General features: G+C 41.6%; 2 protein-coding genes and 2 non-coding genes across 4 annotated transcripts in view; 1 reads left to right on the forward strand and 3 right to left on the reverse strand.

The window, feature by feature from the left end:
* The window catches only part of LOC123465559 (liprin-alpha-1-like), a gene marked incomplete in the record, with an annotated part of 992590 nt that overhangs the window by 217532 nt on the left and 753753 nt on the right, over nucleotides 1-21305 (reverse strand).
* The window catches only part of LOC102415270 (liprin-alpha-1), a 48633-nt gene that overhangs the window by 8734 nt on the left and 18594 nt on the right, over nucleotides 1-21305 (forward strand). Inside the window, 1 exon segment of the mRNA XM_045164836.1 lies at nucleotides 13009-13132. Within this exon segment, the coding sequence (XP_045020771.1) occupies nucleotides 13100-13132 (33 nt within the window). The 5' untranslated portion in view covers nucleotides 13009-13099.
* LOC112579285 lies at nucleotides 731-860 on the reverse strand. The gene has a single exon (XR_003103780.2). It is a non-coding gene; the product is annotated as a small nucleolar RNA SNORA11 (small nucleolar RNA).
* Nucleotides 20933-21051, reverse strand: LOC112587499. The gene has a single exon (XR_003112018.2). It is a non-coding gene; the product is annotated as a 5S ribosomal RNA (ribosomal RNA).

The following is a 21305-nucleotide window of genomic DNA, read 5'->3' on the forward strand; positions in this document are numbered from 1 at the left end:
GTATAATTAACCATGGTGGCCTGCAGGCTTCTTTGATCTAAAAAAATACATTTTATATCACAATCCAACAAACACATACACATATATAATATGTATACATACATAAAAGTGAAACAAAAGTTTTGCCCAAAGTGTCTACCCTGAGTGTTAAATTTTTTTTGGAGATCTTTTTCTTTTTTTAAAGCAGTTTTAGGTTTACAATAAAACTTGACAGGAATGTACAGAAATTCCCTGTATACTGCCTCCCCTCACATGAACAGCCATTATCAACAGAATGGTACCTTTTTTTTTTAGACCAAGGATGACTGCATTGACACGTGATCAAAACATCCCCAGCTCACCTTAGGGCTCACTTTAATGAGCAGAGCAGTGTTGCGTACTCTGTGGGTTTGGACAAAAAGTATGACCACATATATCCATCATTATAATGTCGCTCAAAGTACTTTCACTGCTCATGAAAACTTCTGTACTCTGTATAGTCCTCTCTGCAAACTCCTGACAACCACTGATCTTTTTATTGTCTCCACAGTTTTGCCTTTCCCAGAATGACATACAGGTGGAATCTCCCTCTTTCTCCTTGAAATGAGAGGTTCAGACCCTTTATGAGACCACTCCTGGCCCACCCAGGCCTGGACTAGACAGGCTCCAGGCGGCAAGCTCCCCCACTACATGCTGCAGCTTTCCCTCCAGTATTGGCCCTGTCCAGCAGCCACGTGGAGGTCAGGGGGACACGTGTTGAGTTTCTGTTCATAGGAAGGCCACATGTTTTGTGCCTCTCATCACAGTGAACCCAGATTCCTGTCGGGTGTGTTATAAACAGACGAGCCATTTCTTCAGGCCCCCTGCTCTGAGCACACCCCATCACTGTTCCCTTCCTGCCCACACCTTTCTCTGAAAACTTTCCAAGGTAAACATGTGTCCCTCCATCCTCAGCGTCTTTTGTCAGTTTTCCCTCCTCCCCCTGCCTGGCTGTCTTCTAGTCACTGCTCTCTTGTCCTTCTTTTGAGTGAGTGCTGTTTATTCTGTCATACTCTGTCCCTGGGTGAGAACATGGGATCACCCTTCTCCTTGTTCCCTGGTTCTGGGTCAGAGTTTAGTTCCTCCACCATTGCTTTAAAACTCCATCTCCTTTGAGACTCTTACCATCTATCCAGTTATTCTCCACCCCTTCTCACCACCTCAGCTTCTGGTTACAGTCCCTGGTCGCCATTCATTAGTGACTTTGGCACCTGGTTCATTATTTTCTTTTTACCCAAATCCACCAAGGTAGCTTTTCCTGTGTCTGAAAAATGACCTCTTCCAACAGCTTGAGCTTGAGCTTCTCTACAGTAGTAATGTGTACACCTCTGCTTCACCCATCCACTAGCATGGCTGCTTTCTGCATTTTAATATCACCCCTTATTGGTCTCCTGATATTTCCCATTTAAATACTCCCTTCTCTATGATCTTTACTTTTCCAGCTCTCTCACCTGTGTAGCGAGGACTTCAGGAAGCCCTTCAGTCTCTTGCGCCCCATCGGCATCCTTCATTTCATCTCTGCCTCCTACTATCCAGAGTTGTCTTTTTCTGACAGTTTTGCTGAGGCCGTCAGTGTATCTACTGTCTTGGCCTCCTGTCCTCCCAGTAAAACTCTAACCCTTGGTAGAGCTGACTACACATTTTCCTCGTACCCTTGGGCTGGGCTCTTGGCTGGTAGTGGGCTGCTGGCAGACTTCCATGTGTCCTCTGTCAGACCTTGCTCATTCTCTCCCATTGGAGCTCTCTTAACTCACTTGTCTCTTCGAGTCCACCTCTCAGTCCCTCTCCCACAATCGCAGCAGACATTTGTCCATTCTATTTTACAGAGAAAAGGAAAATTCTCTCAGCTATTTGCCACTACCCTTCAAAGTATAATATCGTTAGTATCTTTGCTTGCCTGCTGTCACTGTGAAAGGCTCGTGCTCTGGACTTACTTCCTGTGTCCTGGTGCTGTCAACCTTTCAAGCATATTCAAGCCTCTCATCTTAAATTGTGTGTATTTATGTGTAAGACTTGGATAAAAGTGTACCGCTATTACTCTTTTGGTGACTCTGACAGCAGGCCCTGTGCTTTACGATAATGGCACATGTTAGCAGTGTGAAATTGGGTGAAACATAGTTGGTCCTTGATCTCTGACTTTCTGTCTAGGGTCATATGAACATAGAGAATTTCCAAGTAGGTTGCAGAGGCTCAGGACATTTACACAGGTTCCAGGCAGCGAACATCAGTCTTTTCTCACTCCAGGGTTTCTTATTCTGATTCTGAGCCAGATGAACAGACAAGTGTTATTTCCCCAGTTGCAAAGTCTAGAGGCACCTGTGACCTTTACAGGAAGTGACCAAGCTGATAGATAGATCTGGGTATGTTTCTGACTTGTGACTTCTTTTGTGACCTTAGGTAAATCTCTTCCCTTTTGGGAGCTTTAGCGTGAAAGCTAAAATGAAATGAAGGGTTGGGCTATGAAAATGCTGAATGATTTCGAGAACCTCACAGCTTTCGTTTTATGTGACAGAGCTTTTCTTCAGTCATTTCTTAGACGCTCTCCTGCTCTCCTCCTCCTCTTGCCTAAGGAGGAGGGTTGCATACCTGCACTGCCCAATATGTGTTTTCAAATCTCATTTCAGGCAATGAGGAGTACCTGATTAACCTAATAGACTCTCCAGGCCACATGGATTTCTCCTCAGAAGTGTCCATGGCTGTTTGCATCTGTGACGGGTGCAGCATCGTAGTGGATGCTGTGGAAGGGATCTGCCCGCAGGTAGTGGATGGTCGCCTGGAAATGTTTAACTAGTTAGAGAAGGCAGGGGGAGAGGATGCACTGGCCATCAATGACGATGTGGCACTTTAGACATTTCTGTGACACCAGAAAGCTAGTTTTCCATTTCACATTCCATAGTGTTCCAGTCTGTGGTGGAGTTAAGTCACCCGAGTTCTGAAGGGATATTAGAGAGAATGACTTTAAGGTCCTTTGACATGTCTGTGGTATTCTCTGGGAGAGGGACTCAGTGGAAATGAGAGAGGCATGTTAGGGGGTCTGGGGGCTTTCCTCCAGTGAAAGAGTCTCTCAACTGTGAGGGGCTGCTGACAGCGAAATTCTGAGCTACTTTTCCCCTTCGTGGGCAAGTCTCTTCTGTTGATTTCTCAGTCTGCAGGCCCCTCACACTTACACACTCTCTCCCTTCTTCCCCTTTCTTCCTCTTCCAGATTCTTAATCTGCGCTTTCTTACCTTTCCCAGCAAAGTTCAAATAGTTCTCCCTAAGGCCAGAGTGAACATACAGCTCTGGTCAGCATGAAACTCAGAGTGGCTTTCTAATCTCAGTTTTTAAAATAATTTTTCTTTGAAACCTGTGGGGAGCTGCCCGTGAGAACGGGGTCCTTTATCTAAAGGACACAGCCCTAAGAGCTGCTTTAGTCCTTGAGGGTTTGCTTGCAAACATAGCTCTCTGTCCCGCCACCCCGGAGATTAGGCGATTATTAACTGCAGACATCTGGAGTTCTGGACAAATTTCTCACGCACAAGGAAATGTTATCTGGTGCAAGAGATAATAACAGGATGCCATTCCCATGCTCTCAAGAGGTCCTGTGATTTTTCTTAAGATGTATATGTCAGCCAAGAAGAATGTCAACTGCCTTCTTTTTCTCATGCTCTCCTGTATAAATATTGGATGCTGAATAAAGTCGTGGTCAGACCACTTCCCTTTGTGGAGATGTGTCTGACCCTCTCGACCCCATCTTTGCTGTGTAGTATTCTTTCTCAGCCGCGTCGTGCACATTCTCGGGACCTGATTGACTTTGCCGGCTGGCTCTGGCAGAAACCTAATTTTTTTTTAAAAAATGTTGTCACCTTTGTGTCCTACTTCTTATCGTACCATCGTTTGTTTTAATGATTTTTAAAAAGAAGGGTAAAAAGCTTACATTACAGGCATACCTTGGAGATATTTCAGGTTTGGCCCTGAGCCACTGCAGTAAAGTGAATATTGCAGTAAAGCAGGTCATGTGAATTTTTTTGTTTCCCCAGTGAATATACAAGTTATGTTTATACTATACTGAAGTCTCTTAAGTATGCAATAGCATTATGTCTAAAAGAATGTACACATCTTGATTAAAACAATACTCTATTGCTAAAAAATACTTAACCATTTCTGACCCTTCATTGAGTTGTAATAGTAGCATCAAAGATCACTGATGGCAGGTCACAACAACTATATTAGTTATGAAAAATGTAAAGTATGAGAATTACCGAAATCTGACAGAACAACAAGTGAACAAATGCTATTGGAACGCCAGTAGACTGCTTGATGCAGAGTTGCACAAACCTTCAGTTTGTTAAAAAAAAGAAAAAAAAGCAACATCTATGGTGCACAGTACTGCTGCTGCTGCTGCTGCTGCTGCTGCTAAGTTGCTTCAGTTGTGTCCGACTCTGTGCGACCCCATAGACGGCAGCCCACCAGGCTCCCCCGTCCCTGGGATTCTCCAGGCAAGAACACTGGAGTGGGTTGCCATTGCCTTCTCCAATGCATGAAAGTGAAAAAATAAAGTGAAGTCACTCAGTCGTGTCCAACTCCGAGTGACCCCATGGACTGCAGCCCTCCAGGCCCCTCCGTCCATGGGATTTTCCAGGCAAGAGTACTGGAGTGGGGTGCCATTGCCTTCTCTGGCACAGTACAGCAGAGCACAATGAAATGAGGTTTTCTTGTAGAAATGGAGAAAATCTGATCATTCCAGGAAGGTGTGCTGTACTTATTCTGTAACTTCTCTGATTTCCTGTAAGCGCACAGGTCCTGCATCTAGAGAAGCAAAACCTTAGTCTATGTAGTGTACTGAGTGTCCTGATAGGTTAAATTAACAGACGTGACTTCAAAGTAGCTGAATAGTGGTTAATGCTAAGAAGTGGTTTCTGATCAGGAAAGTGTACACAGGGAGCTTCTGGGGACATACTCTGTTTTCCCACCTGTGTGTTACAGCGTGAGTGGTTTTTTTTAATGATTAGTCAACAAACTGTGTGTGTTCTCGTGTGTGTTTAATTTCACAAAACTCTTAACTATCTTGTACACAATTTTTATTTATCCTTCTTAAATAAATTGTCAGTTCCATAAAGGCAAGAACAATTTCCTGCCTGCAGTTCTTTGCTTCTGTGTTATATATTTTTGACTGTCTAATGAATACCTGTGTCTGACTGGCATGGTCTGAGTTGTATATGATAGAGGAGCACGAAAATAAGCTACTTATTAATCAGGATTTTCTAATGTGCTTTAATTTAAATCATAAGCTTTACATGTTCTTTTCTGTTTTAATCAGACACAGGCGGTTCTGCGGCAAGCCTGGCTCAAAAACATCTGTCTGGTTTTAGTGATCAATGAGATAGATCGTTTGATAGTGGAACTGAAATTCACCCCACAGGAGGCCTACTCTCACCTCAAGAATATATTAGAACAGGTATTTTATCCTTTATTTCAGTACTTTAAAAACTGTGGCTCAAAGGAGAGTTATAAGGAAGTTGCTAGGTTGGGTATGAGGCTTTGCTGCGGAAAATCCACTTAAATGTGTTGGAGTCATCATACCGCAGCAGAGGCAATAGAGCTAGCAGCATCTCAGGAGTCGCCTCCATCTCCTGGGAGCATCCTGGAATAGAAAACTTGAACAATAGGTCTTAGTGTTCTCCTGTTTAAAGACTTGTGGTTGGGTTTTTAAATGAAGCCAATATTAAGAAACTCTTTGGCTTTTTTTATTACCTGTATTTGGGTGAAATTTTACCAAAGCTTTCATTCATTTATTTATTCAGCAGACATTACCATAACTGTATGTTGAATAAATGAGTTCTTGAAGGTTTACTTCATGCTTAGGATTGTGAATATAAAGACAGACAGGTCAGAGTCCCTATCTTCAAAGATCTCACAGTGGGGTAGGGGAGAAAAACACGTAAAAGATGTTTGGGGAACAATGAGACAAACCCTAAATATGATTTGAGAACATAAATGAGGCCTGCCTCACCCAGATTGGGTCAATAGGAAGGGGAGAGTTAGGGAGAGTCTTATAATAGGAGATGGAAGAAAGGTAATGTGTGCCAGGGGAGGATTATGACAAAGGCCTTCAAGAGAGAAGAAATAAGATATACAGAGTCATTATATAAAGGAAAGAAAAAACATAGTGCAAGTTTCATTCAAAGAATAAATTATTGGTTACAGTTGAAGAACTAGATCAAGTACAGTAGTGATAAGAGATGGGAGTAGAAAGGAATACAGTTTTGATTCTGGTGAACCCTGTATGCCATGTATGGAGGTTTGAAATGTCTTTTTCAAGACAGTGGGGCACCATTGATGAGGCCACGTTGAGAATGTTTGTTTGCTACAGGAAGGAAATGATAAAGGTAGAGCAGTGAGAAAGTCTGGGTCAGTGGATCCAGTTCCCTGAAGAGACAGTCAGGCATGGTACAGGTGGAATACTCCTGCCCTGCCCTCTAAGGAGGAGAACCAGCAGTGTTTGTGGAGATGGACTTACAAGTTGGATGATGGGGAGCCTGCAGGATCTTTGAATAGTAGATTCCGTTTTCTCTCTGAGGTAGGAAAAAAGATTGGTCACCTAGGAGTGAGAATCTTTGGGGCTTAGAGGTCAGGAAGAGGGCCTGAAGAGAGGGGTGAACAGTTCCAACATCTGACATGAGAAACAGAGAGGGAGCTGACAAAAGTCATAAACTCAGATTGTGGGGCTTGGAAACCAGGAGTTCTAGTGACACCTGGCCCTCATACTGAAAAACAAATTGAAGATACGACAGATCAGTGTTTGCATTAAAAAAAGAAATGACCTTTCAAAAGCCTTGCAATTTAGTCTTACTGGGTATTGAAATAAGTGGCTGATAACATGTAAGTTAATGATTGCTATAAACATCAGTTCCATCCTCATGGGCTCCATAGAAGTTCAGACTGTGACTTAGGAGTCTAGACTTAAGGAGGGTTAGACAGTGTGTCTCCTGTCATGGATGTGCCATGCATCTGAATGACCTTCTGCCATTTTGCCATCTCTCCTAGATAATGCACTCACAGGAACTCTTTACTTCTAAAGTGCTAGAAGAAAGAGCAGAGAGAGAGGCTGAATCCCAGGTAAACCCGAATTCTGAACAAGGAGAGCAGGTGTATGACTGGAGCACTGGCTTGGAGGACATGGATGACTCCCACCTGTACTTCTCACCTGACCAGGGGAATGTGGTGTTTACAAGTGCAATAGATGGGTGGGGCTTTGGGTAAGTTTTTTATTCTAATGAAATCTCTCTGTGGATTCTGTATACAACTGGTGCTTTAATTAAACTTTTTGTCTTGAGGTATCGTAGATTCATGTACAGTCGTAAGAAAGAATACAGGAGCATTCTCTTCTTCCTTTCCCTAGTGTCCCTCCAAAGGTACTATCATGCAGAACTGTAGTGTAACATCACAGCTGGGCTATTAACATCGATATAATCCATCACCACAGAGACCTTTGTGTTGCACTAATGTAGCAACACCTACTTCTGTCCCACTCCCAGCTCCTCCTTAATGACTAACTGTCCTGCATTTCTATAACTTGTCATTTCAAGAATGTTATAGAAATGCACTTGAACAACATAGAATGTTTTCTAGATTGGATTTTTTTCAGCATCGTTTTCTGCAGACTTATCTAAATTGTTGCATGCCTCACTGGTGGTTTCCTTTTCATTGTCTAGTCCTATTCCATGGTATTGGTTGTACCACAGTTTGTTTACGTATTTACCCATTGAAGGACGTCTGGGTTTCTTCTGGTTTGGGGCTACTGTGAGTAAAGCTGCTATAAGCATTCATGTGTAGGTGTTTATGTGAACATAAGTTTTCATTTCTCCGGGATGAATACCTGAAAGTGCATTTGCTAAGTCCTAGGGTTGTTATATGTTTGATTTTTAAAGAAACTATAAAATTGTTCCAGAGTAGGTGTACCATATTCCCACCAGCAAGGTGTGGCGATCCATTTCTCCGCATCTTAACCCTCATTTGGTATCATCACTATTTCTGTTTTTTCTTTTTTTTAGCCATTCTGCTAGATATATACTGATGTGTTATTATTTGTTATTATGGCTTTAATTCGCATTTTCCTAACAGCTTCTGAGGTTGAATCTTTTCATGAGCTGATTTGTCATCTGTATATCCACTTGGGTGAAATGTCTTTTCATGTTCTTTGCCCACTTTGTTTTTGTTGAGGTATAATTGACATATACCATTATATTGATTTCAAGTATACAACATAATCTATCTTTGTACATATTGTGTAAATATTTATTTATATTTGTATACAGTAAGTCTAATTTCCATCACACTACAAAGTTAGAAACTTTGAGTGTGTGTGTGTGATGAGGATTTTAAACTTTGACTCTTAAGTCACACAATGCAATGTTACTAACTTTACTTACCATGCTATATACATTGCATCCTATGACTTATTTTATAACTGGAAGTTTGTACCTTTTGATCCCCTTCAACCATTTTGCCAGCCCTCTACCCCTTGCCTCTAGCAACCACCAGTCTGTTCTCTGTATCTGTAAGATGCTTGTTTTTTTGGTTTTGTTTTTTAAAGCTTCTGCGTGTGTAAGTGAGATCATGCAGTATTTGTTCTTTTCTTTTTCCATCTGACATATCTCCTAATGCTCTCGAGGTCTATCCATATTGTTGCACGTGACAAGTTTGCATTCTTTTTTATGGCTGAATGCTATTTGTGTGTGTGTGTGTGTGTGTGCATGTGCACACACCACATCACCTTTATCCTTTCATCTGTAAATGGACACTTAACGTGGTTTCCGTACCTTGGCTATTGTCAGTAACGCTGCAGTGAAGATGATGTAATGATTTCTTAAACATTACCCAGCCACTGAGTGGCAGAGCTGTTGTTAGGTTTAAAGACTGCCTGGCACTGAAATTCATGCTTTCTTACCATGGTACTTCTGTGGGATCTTCACTGTGGAATACTGGGACCCTTGTTTCCTCTCATTGCCCTTCTGGATATGTACATGCTCAGGCCAAGTAGTAGTGATAGCAGTTTTGAATGTGCTAGGTAGTCGATGACCTTTCTAACCAAAGCCATTGCTTACTCGTGGAATCAGAAAATTCAAAGGTTTTTTTACCTTGAGAAAAAATGTCTTCGACTTGGATAAACAGTTGTGGGGTATAATGAAATTTACTTTAGTTATGGGCTTAACCTTTCATACAGTTTGTGGGGATAATAGAATCAGGACTAAGGGACCAGGTGAAACCAACCTTGGTTATTTCTCATCTCCCTGTTTACAGGAACTTACTCTTCAACTTCATTTTGACTGAACACATTTGCCTGGGGCAGCATAATAAATTATAATACTGTAATTTTTTAATGTTAGTTTGTAATAAATTATAGATTCCTTGGTTTAAAGATCATATCAGACTTAAATACATTCAGATAATGGATTATAGTGAAAATGGAAGTTAACCTGAACATTTGTGGTATTCATATATAGTTGATGACTCAACTTTCTGGTCCTGTTTCTTCATTTGAAAAAATAATAATGTAGGTCTAAGATAATGTCTCAGAGAAGGCAATGGCAACCCATTTCAGTACTCTTGCTTGGAAAATCCCATGGATGGAGGAGCCTGGTAGGCTGCAGTCCATGGGGTCGCTAAGAGTCGGACACGACTGGGCGACTTCACTTTCACTTCTCACTTTCATGCATTGGAGGAGGAAATGGCAACCCACTCCAGTGTTCTTGCCTGGAGAATCCCAGGGACAGGGGAGCCTGGTGGGCTGCCATCTATGGGGTCGCACAGAGTCGGACGCGACTGAAGCGACTTAGCAGCAGCAGCAAGATAATGTCTAAGAGCTTCTTTGAGCTAAAAAGTTCAGTGATTCATTCAGTCATATAAGAGAGTCAGACCTATTGATTTCTTAATTTGTAAGTATTTTGTTAGTGAGCCACAAGGTGGGGGGCTTGTCCTTTTCTAGTACTTATTTTCATAAATAGTTGAATGTTTTATGTGAATTTTAGTCTAAATCTCACGAATTAGGGGGAGTTGATCATGGAAGAAGGAATGGGGAGAGATTTGAATGAATGAAATCAGGATAACTTCAGTATCCCTCATAACATTGGACGTTTTTAACTTACTTTCAGTCAATAGATCAGTTCCCCTGTATTAGACAATGTCATCTTTGGAGATCTGCTAGTGCCTGTTCTCAGCTAGCTGACATGTTAACTTTTGGGAAAAAGGTGTTGGAAATGAAAGCACTGGAGACCCTTTCATTCCAATTTTCCTCTAAAATGTCAGTGAATAGAGAACTCCACGTGTCACGAAACGTGAGAAATGAGCACATTTCAGAATTTAGAAAATGTTTCTATGAACTCTCACGTAGTGGGACAGGATTAAGAAGTGTGACTAGTGGCCGTATGGCCTGAATTTGTCCTGTTAATAGTTGTTACTCCAGAAGAATCTGCTCTGAAAAAGCAGCAACACAGTGGCTTGGGTAGGTAGCAACAACGAGCTGTTAATAGTTTCTGGTTAAGGTAAACAGAGCTGAGGCCCAACCTTATTCAACAGGGACAGGAAAGAGAAGACGACGAAAAGCCCTTCCTAATAGTTTTTCATGCTGCAGCATCTTAGAATCCTGAAATTAATATTAGCCGGTTGGGTACCTTGGACTCAAAAGCATATGTGGCCCAGTAATTTCATATGTGGCCACATCCTCATTCAGGAGGATTGGCCGAAGATTGATGGGTCAGTAAAGTCCTGGAAAACATGTTCTGCAGATCTTTTCTGAGAATCCTGTTTGAAGTTACTCAGTAGAGGAAGTGAATTAAAATAGAACTCAAGAATGGAGAAGTCCTGCTAGAAGCTGTCATTATAACTAATGACAGATAAAGGAATAAAAGCACTGAGCAATAGTGGAGAAAAGTTTGATGTTGATAAGCAACTTTTGTGGTAACCAGGGGATGAAAAAAAAGGTAAAGGATGAAGAACAAGATTTTCAAAGATTTATAAGTGTCTGTATGTGTAGGTATGTGTCTAGAAATGACAGACTAGAAAAGGGTGGAAGACAGTGACCTATAAGCAGATGGCAAGTGTCTTACTTTAATTTATGATTCTACAGCAGTTTTAATGTTTGCCAAAGTGTTTGTTTACCACTTGTGAGTTAAAAGTAGGACATTTATCTGACATGTTGTAAAGGATAACAGAAAATATAACAGTCTGGGAAGCACAAATCAACATTAAAAAAAAAAATCCTAGAAGCATGAATAGAATGTGCCTGATCAGAACAGTAAGTGACAGTACGTATTTGTGCCCCTGTTGAGGAGATACTGTTTTCTTAAAAGAAGGAAATTTCATTAGAAAAAAAAAAAAAATCATGAGTGAGCAAGCAACAACATGCATACATAAATTATATATAAATTATGTATTGTTATATACATGAGTTGTGCACTCGTGTCTGACTCTTTGCGACCCCATGGACTGTAGCCTGCCAGGCCCCTCTGTCCAGAGGATTCTCCAGGCAAGAATAGTGGAGTGGGTTGCCATTCCCTTCTCCAGAGGATCTTCCCAACCCAAGGATCAAACCTGTGTCTCCTGCATTGCAGGCGGATTCTTTACCATCTTAGCCACCAGGGAAGCCCCGTTATATACATGTTGTGTATACAAATTTATTTATAATCTTATATAAAATGTTTTGTATGAAACAGTATAACATGTAAATGTATAAATTTATTTACATATAGCATAATAATATAGTTTATATTTTAATATCACTATAAACTTATATAAATAAATAGAAAACATATAAAAGTTGACATACAAAAGTTATAAATAATGTAATATAATAGAAACTAAACTTTTAGAAAAAATTTTTAAGATCTCTACCAAGTTAATATTTTTTGGATCAAATGGGAAATAAAGCTTTAAATAGGGAATTACTTTGCGTGGGATGGACCCTTGAGGCCAGCTCTTTCAGAATGTTGATGGCTTATAACCATGTGATATGAATTTTGCTTATAGACTGGGTATTTTTCTCTCTTGTGACTCTCAGTGAGAGCAGGCACTGGGTTTTTATCTTCAGTAGTTTCTGTAGTGTCTCTTTTTGCTTCCAAGTTGCTGCCTGGTGCTCTTCATATTTCTGGTTCCAACCATAATTATCAGCTTCCTCTCCTCCAGCTTCTTATTGCTCCCACCAGGCTTTCAGTATTATAAGAGAATATCAGCCAATTGGACTTGGTTGTAGTTAACCGCTGGATGCTTTGGAAAATACAGAAGGTGCCTTGTAAGTTGCTGGTACTTTGAGAGTTGAACTCAAAGCTTAGATTGTGTAGGAACATACTGTTCCCTGCAAAAAGTATTTTTTGGGGGGTCCTTTATCCAGACACTGCAGATGGTGTAATATACAGCATCTTTATTTGTCCGGTGACTGCTCCCATTTGTCTGGGGTTTGCAGTAGAGCAGACCTGCTGCTAGCTGGTTTCTCTAAGGGCTGGAGAGAGCTAAGTAAGTGTATATGTATTTCCTGTTTAATCTTGGATGCTACAGAGCCTTTTTTGGCCAGTTCTGGCTGTAGGGTTTATTTGCTTCATGAGCAATAGGAACTTACAGTGAAGGGCTGAAGCAGAGTTTATTGTTGGCACAGGTGCAATGGACAGCTGGCGCCTGTTTCCTTGGCCAGTGTTCCTCTTGTTTTACGCTTGCAGAATTAAGAAAGGGATTGATAGCACGAATTCTCATTCATATGAATGTAGGGAAAGTTGGACAGGAACACGGGCGAGACTGCTTGGCTTTGAATCCCAGCTTTACTTGTTACCTGTGTGATATCTCGTGCTTCATTATGCTTTTCCGTGAAAGGGGGAAGATAATTAGTACCTACCTTGTAAGAGAGTTGAAGTGAATTCAGAGCACGTTGAACAGTACCTGACACAGAAACACCCAAATGCTAGCTAGACTCATACTTATTTCTGTTGTTATGAATAATGTGAACAGTTGCTTTTCTTTCAGAATTGACCACTTTGCCAAAATCTACAGTCAAAAAACTGACATCTGAAAGGAAGTTCTTTTGAAAACATTGTGGGGAGATTATTATAGAAATATGAAGGCTAAGAAGATTATAAAGGTGGATCAGGTAATGTGGTCTATTGTCCCTGTTGATCGATGGTCACTTTCTTGCCCTGTGAAAACCTGCACTGTAACACACTTGTAATTTGCCTCAGTTTATGTGAGTCAGTTTATGGGAGATTTTCTACTGTATATATTTGGCTAAAGCTCATGTGTCTTATGTCCAATTATTGAGTTCTTTATCAGGATTAAAGGACTGTGTGTTGTTGTTGTTGTTGTTTTCCTTTTTAAGAGGAGCAGAAAGCCCAGTCCTGGGCCGGTGAACTTGAAGACACATATTTTGCATCATGCATTTGTGTGTCCCCTCCCTAAAGAGGAGGTATCTTGTAGACGTCACTGTGTGGCCTGTATTCCTAGCCTCAGCCGAGGCCTCTTCATTGAACGCCAGTCACCATGCATTGCTGATGGTTGAGGCAGGTACTCCCTGGAGCGCTTCATTCTGTCGGTGGAGGTCTTGTAGGGCTGCTGAGTCACCTAGCCTCAAAGGAAGACTTTTTTTTTTTTTTTAATATAAAATTAAGAATGTTATAAATGTATTCTCATTGAAGAGCATGTATATTCCTTTTAGAAGGTATTCCTTAGTATAAAGCTACGGGAAAGAAAAAAAATACCAGAGGCCAACACTGCTAATGGTATGGTTTTCATTTCTTTCATTCTTTCTGTTTAGATAACATATATCCCTCGATTGAGATTTTGCTGTTTATACAATGTAGCCATTTATGCACTTGATATAGTATTGTGACCATCTTTCCTTGTCATTGAAAGTTGTTTATAAAGAAGGTTTATAAAGAGTACAGTGTGTAGATTCCTTAAAAAACTGGGAACAGATCTACCATATGACCCGGCAACCCCAGTCCTACGCATATACCCTGAGAAACCGTAAATGAAAAAGACACAGATACCCCAGCTGTTCACAGCAGCACTATTTACAATAGCCAGGGCATGGAAGCAACCTGCTACTGCTGCTGCTAAGTCGCTTCAGTCGCGTCCGACTCTGTGCGACCCTATAGACGTCAGCCCACCAGGCTCCCCCGTCCCTGGGATTCTCCAGGCAAGAACACTGGAGTGGGTTTCCATTTCCTTCTCCAATGCATGAAAGTGAAAAGTGAAAGTGAGGTCGCTCAGTCGTGTCTGACCCTCGGCAACCCCATGGACTAGCTACCAGGCTCCTCCATCCACGGGATTTTCCAGGCAAGAGTACTGGAGTGGGGTGCCATTGCCTTCTCTGGAAGCAACCTAGAAGTCCATTAGTAGAGGAATGGATAAAGATGTGGTACATTTATACAATGGAATATTAGTCATAAAAAAGAACAAATTTGAGTCAGTTATAGTGAGGTTTATGAACTAGAGCCTATTAATACAGAGTGAAGTAAGAAAGAGAAAAATATAGTATATTAATGCATATATATGGAATCTAGAAAAATGGTATTGATGAACCTATTTGCAGGGAAGGAATGGAGACACAGATGTAGAGAATGGACTTGTGGACACAGGGAGGGGGAGAGGAACGAATGGAGAAAGTAGCATTCACAAAACATTGTAAAAATTTAAAAAATAAACAAAAAATAAATTTAAAAAGGAGCCAGTGGAGTGAAGTAGCAAAGAGCATAGTTTGAGAATCTGATTCTCTTTGTCTCAGTTCCACCGCTTTCTAGTTCTGTGACATTTGTCTGTTTCTTCCCTCTGCAAATTGAAGATAGTAATATTTATCTCATGGAGTGATTATGATAATCATATGAAATATCCAAGAAAAGGCTTAAGAGCAATTCCTGTCATGTAATAAACACCCTGTTACATCATTATCATTCATGTAATCATTCTCCTAAGATTGAACATAGTTTTTATTTCTGTTTCTCAAATATTTTGATATTTTAAGTAAAGCTGCAATATGCAATAGGCATCTTGATACATACATTTTTAGGCCTTTATGATTTTTTTTTTTAGACCAGTCATTCAAAGGTAATGACTTAATTTCCCAATACCTTGCCAGTAGCTCTTGAGAAAGAGTGTTTCAGTTTATATTCCACCTCTCAATATTCCATGAGAGTATCCATCTCAAAGTGCTCATGCTGTGATTTTGTATAGTTTGATAAGAGAAATAGTACGGGTTTTGTTTTTTTTAATATCTCCTTCCTTGAAGTTAAACAGTGTTCACATTTTAAGAACATCCTTTAGAATGAAGTCCATGGACATTTTAGAGTGGAGTTTTAGCTCTCAGCTTGGGTACCATGTGTTCTTTTGATGGCAGTGGGAGGGCAGCTGCAGTGCTGCATCCACCTCCCCTCCCCCGCACCCCGAGTGGTTTTGTGTGTGGTGTTCACAGTTTGGAACGAGAAGAGTGAGTTGTAACCAACTATGGATTATTGGCTGTTTAAAGCATTCAAATAGCTACTTTCCTCCACTTTGTTGTTGAATAAGTATTTTCTAGTAGAAATGAAGCATTGATAATAAAGCACATCAAGAATGAATACGTTAGATAGTGATGAGATATTCAGAAATTTTAAACCCATACGTCCTTTTTTTTTTTTTAATAGGCAAAAGGAAAGAAACCTTCATTTGTACAGTTGATCCTGGAAAATATATGGAGTTTGTATGATGCTGTCTTGAAAAAGTTAAGACTGTTATAAATGTTTTTCTCTGGGCAGTATAATTTGCAGTTTGACGAGTTACCCTTCCAAAAGCTAGGTAGACTGGGAAAGTGAAGAAAGCCTTTATAGAGGCTTTGATTACCAAGCTTGGAAACCATTTAAAGGCGTATGTGTAACCCAATTACAGGGTGACGGGAGGGACAGAACAGAAATATTTTATAGACTGCTGAGGCAAAGAGATAAAAGGATGGGAAGAAACATCAGACTTTAATTTTTACAAAGTCAGTTTAAAGTAGTAGAAAAGCTGCTTGATATTGAGGATCACTCATGGGGTCACTTAGGGAAGAAACCTTGCCTGATACAAGTGGAAAAGAAAGTTTGCTTTAGTAAATTTCCAGGTTGTTCCAGCAGTGGAATAATGATTTTTGGTTTTAGTATTTATTTATAAAATCACTTTACCAGTTGACATAGCGTGTTTAAGACGATTGTGGAATGGTGCTTCATGGGACATTTTCAAGAGTTCATTTGGAAGTGAAAAATAGAGGTTGAGCAGTTTAATCCTATGGCAGGAGCCCCCCTCCAGCATTTTTGTTTTTTTATAGGCAAGTAGTGCATTAGGAGAAGGCAGTGGCACCCCACTCCAGTACTCTTGCCTGGAAAATCCCATGGACGGAGGAGCCTGGTGGGCTGCAGTCCATGGGGTCGCTAAGAGTCGGACACAACTAAGTGACTTCACTTTCACTTTTCACTTTCATGCATTGGCGAAAGAAATGGCAACCCACTCCAGTGTTCTTGCCTGGAGAATCTCAGGGATGGGGGAGCCTGGTGGGCTGCCATCTATGGGGTCGCATAGAGTCCATATGGACACGACTGAAGCAACTTAGCAGCAGCAGCAGCAGCAGTGCATTAGGATTAAATGTATCATGTAATGTGTTTCTCTTCCTCACTGCCCCTTTGTATCTTTATGTGATCTTTCTCTCTCCTCATCTCCCATCCACCCATCTCTTGTTTACTATAGTGACAAAGAAAAAACTGATAAAATTGTGACTTCTTTAGGATTAAAAATCAGAGCCCGAGAGGCATGGCATTCAGATCCTAGAGTTCAGATCAATGCTATCTGCAGCCAGTGGCTGCCCATATCTAAGCTGTTCTTGGTATCCTTTATATTAATAGTTGTTGATGAAATCATAGATTTGACAGAACAAGAAAAAACAGTATGTTATTGGCCATCAGAAGGTCCTCTGAAAATAACGTATGCCAATTCAGAAACCCCAGGTTTCTGGGATTACTTAATATTTTACCATGAAACTGTATTAAATACTTTAGAAATGAATATATTAATATTAATTAAGATTAATACCAGTCTGAATGTTCTTAAAAAACATTTCAAGTTTTTGTTTCTGAATACATAAAATCAAAACCCTTAGACTAAGATTTACATAGAAGTAGATACTTTAGATGTTTGTGTTAGGATCATGGTTCATTTTAATCCATATTTTCTTTACCTTGTTGATACTGCCTCTCAAATTAGTAATTCCAGAAGGACTTGATTTTTAAGTGGCTTACCTTAACTAAAGTCATTTTGTAGGTGAATTTAGACTATCTTCTTTTTTTTATTTTTTTATTTTTTAAAAGACTTATGTGGACCAATTTTAGCGTCTTTATTGAATATTTTACACATTGCTTTTGTTCTGTTTTGCGTTTTGGTTCTTTGGCCGAGAGGCATGTGGGATCTTAGCTCCTTGACCAGGGATCGAACTCACACCCCCTGCATTGGAAGGTGAAGTCTTAACCATTGGATCTCCAGGGAAGTCCCAACCAAAGTAATTTTATAGAGGAATTTAGACAATTAATACCTTCTTGTCATTGATCTGTGTGTACTTAGCAGTACCCAGGGGTTGGGCTAAGGGTGCAGTGTCTGGGGAGTGGGCCAACAGTGGACCACGGAGCTGTAGTAAACACAGACCCCTGTGGTGACCTAGCTCTGTTGGAGGACCTGCTGGTATTGCGGCTAGTGGCTGATGGTGGTTTTACGCCAGTTGATAGAGACTGACATTGTATGAAGGTGTTGAGGACTGGGTCACAGGCATCCAAGCTCCTGAGCTCTGCTGTCCTTCCTTGTTTGTTCTGTAGGGTGTCAGTGTTAGAGTGTGCCATGAGCACCCTTGCTGGGCTCTAGAGTGTCCACAAACTCCCTGAGATTGTATCCATGTTTTGAGATGTTACTTACAGAGTATTGCCTTACAGCCCAGGCATCCTATAGACATATGTTGTTACTTCAGTATTTCCTGCACAGGGTGAAGAGCACTTGTTCAGGCTTTTGAATCCTTAACAGCAGACTTCAGCTATGGTGTGTAAGAAGCTTCCCAGTCCCCTCAACCTTACAGCTGAGAGAGTGGAGAAACTGATGTGTGCAGGATCACAAACTTTTGATTCTTTCTCACCAGAAACCCAGGCCCTGAAAGCAGGTGAGGTAAAGACTAACACACCAGACAATGTATTTTTGGTCATCCTAAGTCAAGACTACTCTAGACCAACTTGCTGAATGCTAGCTTGCAAAATGGCCAAATAGCCAACGCCCCTGGTAAACAATTTCACAAACATTTCTCCAGTTGCTTTTTGTTTTCTAACATTTCGGTTTCACCAGAGCCATTTTGCTTGTGAGTGGAGTAAGGAGACCTGAGACCTCTCCCTTTTGCCCAGATCACAGTTCATAATCTTAGCATCATGCTCTATTCCATCCTTTCAGTTCACTTCAGTTCAGTTGCTCAGTTGTGTCGGACTCTCTGCGACCCCATGAATTGCAGCACGCCAGGCCTCCCTGTCCATCACCAACTCCTGGAGTTCACCCAAACTCATGTCCATTGAGTCGGTGATGCCAACCAGCCATCTCATCCTCTGTCGTCCCCTTCTCCTCCTCCTCCCAATCCCTCCCAGCAATAGGATCTTTTCCAATGAGTCAACTCTTTGCATGAGGTGGCCAAAGTATTGGAGTTTCAGCTTTAGCATCAGTCCTTCCAAAGAACACCCAGGACTGATCTCCTTCAGAATGGACTGGTTGGATCTCCTTGCAGTCCAAGGGACTCTCAAGAGTCTTCTCCAACACCACAGTTCAAAAGCATCAATTCTTTGGTGCTCAGCTTTCTTCACAGTCCAACTTTCACATCCATACATGACCACTGGAAAAACCATAGCCTTGACTAGATGGACCTTAGTTGGCAAGTAATGTCTCTGCTTTTGAATATGCTATCTAGGTTGGTCATAACTTTCCTTCCAAGGAGTAAGCATCTTTTAATTTCATGGCTGCAGTCACCATCTGTAGTGATTTTGGAGCCCCCCAAAATAAAGTCTGACACTGTTTCCACTGTTTCCCCATTTATTTCCCATGAAGTGATGGGACCAGATGCCATGATCTTCGTTTTCTGAATGTTGAGTTCTAAGCCAGCTTTTTCACTCTCCTCTTTCACTTTCATCAAGAGGCTTTTTAGTTCCTCTTCACTTTCTGCCATAAGGGTGGTATCATCTGCATATCTGAGGTTATTGATATTTCTCCTGGCAATCTTGATTCCAGCTTGTGCTTCTTCCAGTCCAGCGTTTCTCATGATGTACTCTGCATATAAGTTAAATAAGCAGGGTGACAACATATAGCCTTGATGTACTCCTTTTCCTATTTGGAACCAGTCTGTTGTTCCATGTCCATTTCTAACTGTTGCTTCCTGACCTGCATATAGGTTTCCCAAGAGGCAAGGCAGGTGGTCTGGTATTCCCATCTCTTTCAGAATTTTCCAGTTTATTGTGATCCACACAGTCAAAGGCTTTGGCATAGTCAATAAAACAGAAATAGATGTTTTTCTGGAACTCTCTTGCTTTTTCCATGATCCAGCGCATGTTGGCAATTTGATCTCTGGTTCCTCTGCCTTTTCTAAAACCAGCTTGAACATCTGGAAGTTCACAGTTCATGTATTGCTGAAGCCTGGCTTGGAGAATTTTGAGCATTACTTTACTAGCATGTGAAATGAGTGCAATTGTGCAGTAGTTTGAGCATTCTTTGGTATTGCCTTTCTTTGGGATTGGAATGAAAACTGACCTTTTCCAGTCCTGTGGCCACTGCTGAGTTTTCCAAATTTGCTGGCATATTGAGTGCAGCACTTTCACAGCATCATCTTCCAGGATTCGAAATAGCTCAACTGGAATTCCATCACTTCCAGTAGTTTTGTTCGTAGTGATCCTTTCTAAGGCCCACTTGACTTCACATTCCAGGATGTCTGGCTCTAGGTCAGTAATCACACCATCGTGATCATCTCGGTCATGAAGATCTTTTTTGTACAGTTCTTCTGTGTATTCTTGTCACCTCTTCTTAGTATCTCCTGCTTCTGTTAGGTCCATATCATTTCCGTCTTTTATCGAGCCCATCTTTGCATGAAATGTTCCCTTGGTATCTCTAATTTTCTTAAAGAGATCTCTGGTCTTTCCCATTCTGTTGTTTTCCTCTATTTCTTTGCATTGATCACTGAGGAAGGCTTTCTTATCTCTTCCTGCTATTCTTTGGAACTCGGCATTCAGATGCTTATATCATTCCTTTTCTCCTCTGCTTTTCTCTTCTCTTCTTTTCACAGCTATTTGTAAGGCCTCCCCAGACAGCCATTTTGCTTTTTTGGCATTTGTTTTCCATGGGGATGGTCTTGATCCCTGTCTCCTGTACACTGTCACAAACCTCCGTCCATAGTTCATCAGGCAGTCTATCAGATCTAGTCCCATAAATGTATTTCTCACTTCTACTGTGTAATCATAAGGAATTTGATTTAGGTCATACCTGAATGGTCTAGTGGTTCTCCCTACTTTCTTCAATTTAAGTCTGAATTTGGCAATAAGGAGTTCATGATCTGAGCCACAGTCAGCTCCTAGTCTTGTTTTTGTTGACTGTATAGAGCTTCTCCAACTTTGGCTGCAAAGAATGTAATCAATCTGATTCCATCCTCTCAGGTAGCCACAAATGTGTTCCTGAGGTAAATGTGTCTCCAGGGCCTGTGTAACAGTGATTCCAGGGTGCGTGTTCCCTTTTGAAGCCCCGCACATGCTCGTCCCATGAGAGGGAACCTTATTTGCCTCTGAGCCCAGTGTGGTGCTAGCGGCCAGGGGCAGGTGGGGCTTGCTGCGCCAGCAGCGCTGGGATGGTGGTGGTGTAGGGGGGCGGGGGCTAAAGGAGAGGGAAGGCAAAAAGCCTACAGCACCTGGTATTCCCAGGCGGTCTCCCATCCAAGTACTAACCAGGCCCGACCCTGCTTAGCTTCCGAGATCAGACGAGATCGGGAGCGTTCAGGGTGGTATGGCCGTAGAGGGAGGCGGCTGCCGCTGGGCGCCCTAAGAGCCCTGCGCTGTGCCTCCCTTTCGCTCTGACCTGCCAGTCGGGCTGGCCAGCTGCACCTCTCCACGGGGGCACGTGCTGTACTTGAGCCTCACCACCCTTGACCGGACTCCAGCCTGCCAACGCCGCCACGGCCCCGAACACTTCCACCGAACACTTCCACCGCCCCCCCCACTGGGCCAGCAACCGCCTGGCCGGGCCCGGGGGCCAGGAGGGCTTCTGGGACC

Source organism: Bubalus bubalis, chromosome 1 (assembly GCF_019923935.1).
Source record: "Bubalus bubalis isolate 160015118507 breed Murrah chromosome 1, NDDB_SH_1, whole genome shotgun sequence".
Classification (NCBI taxonomy): Eukaryota; Metazoa; Chordata; class Mammalia; order Artiodactyla; family Bovidae; genus Bubalus; species Bubalus bubalis.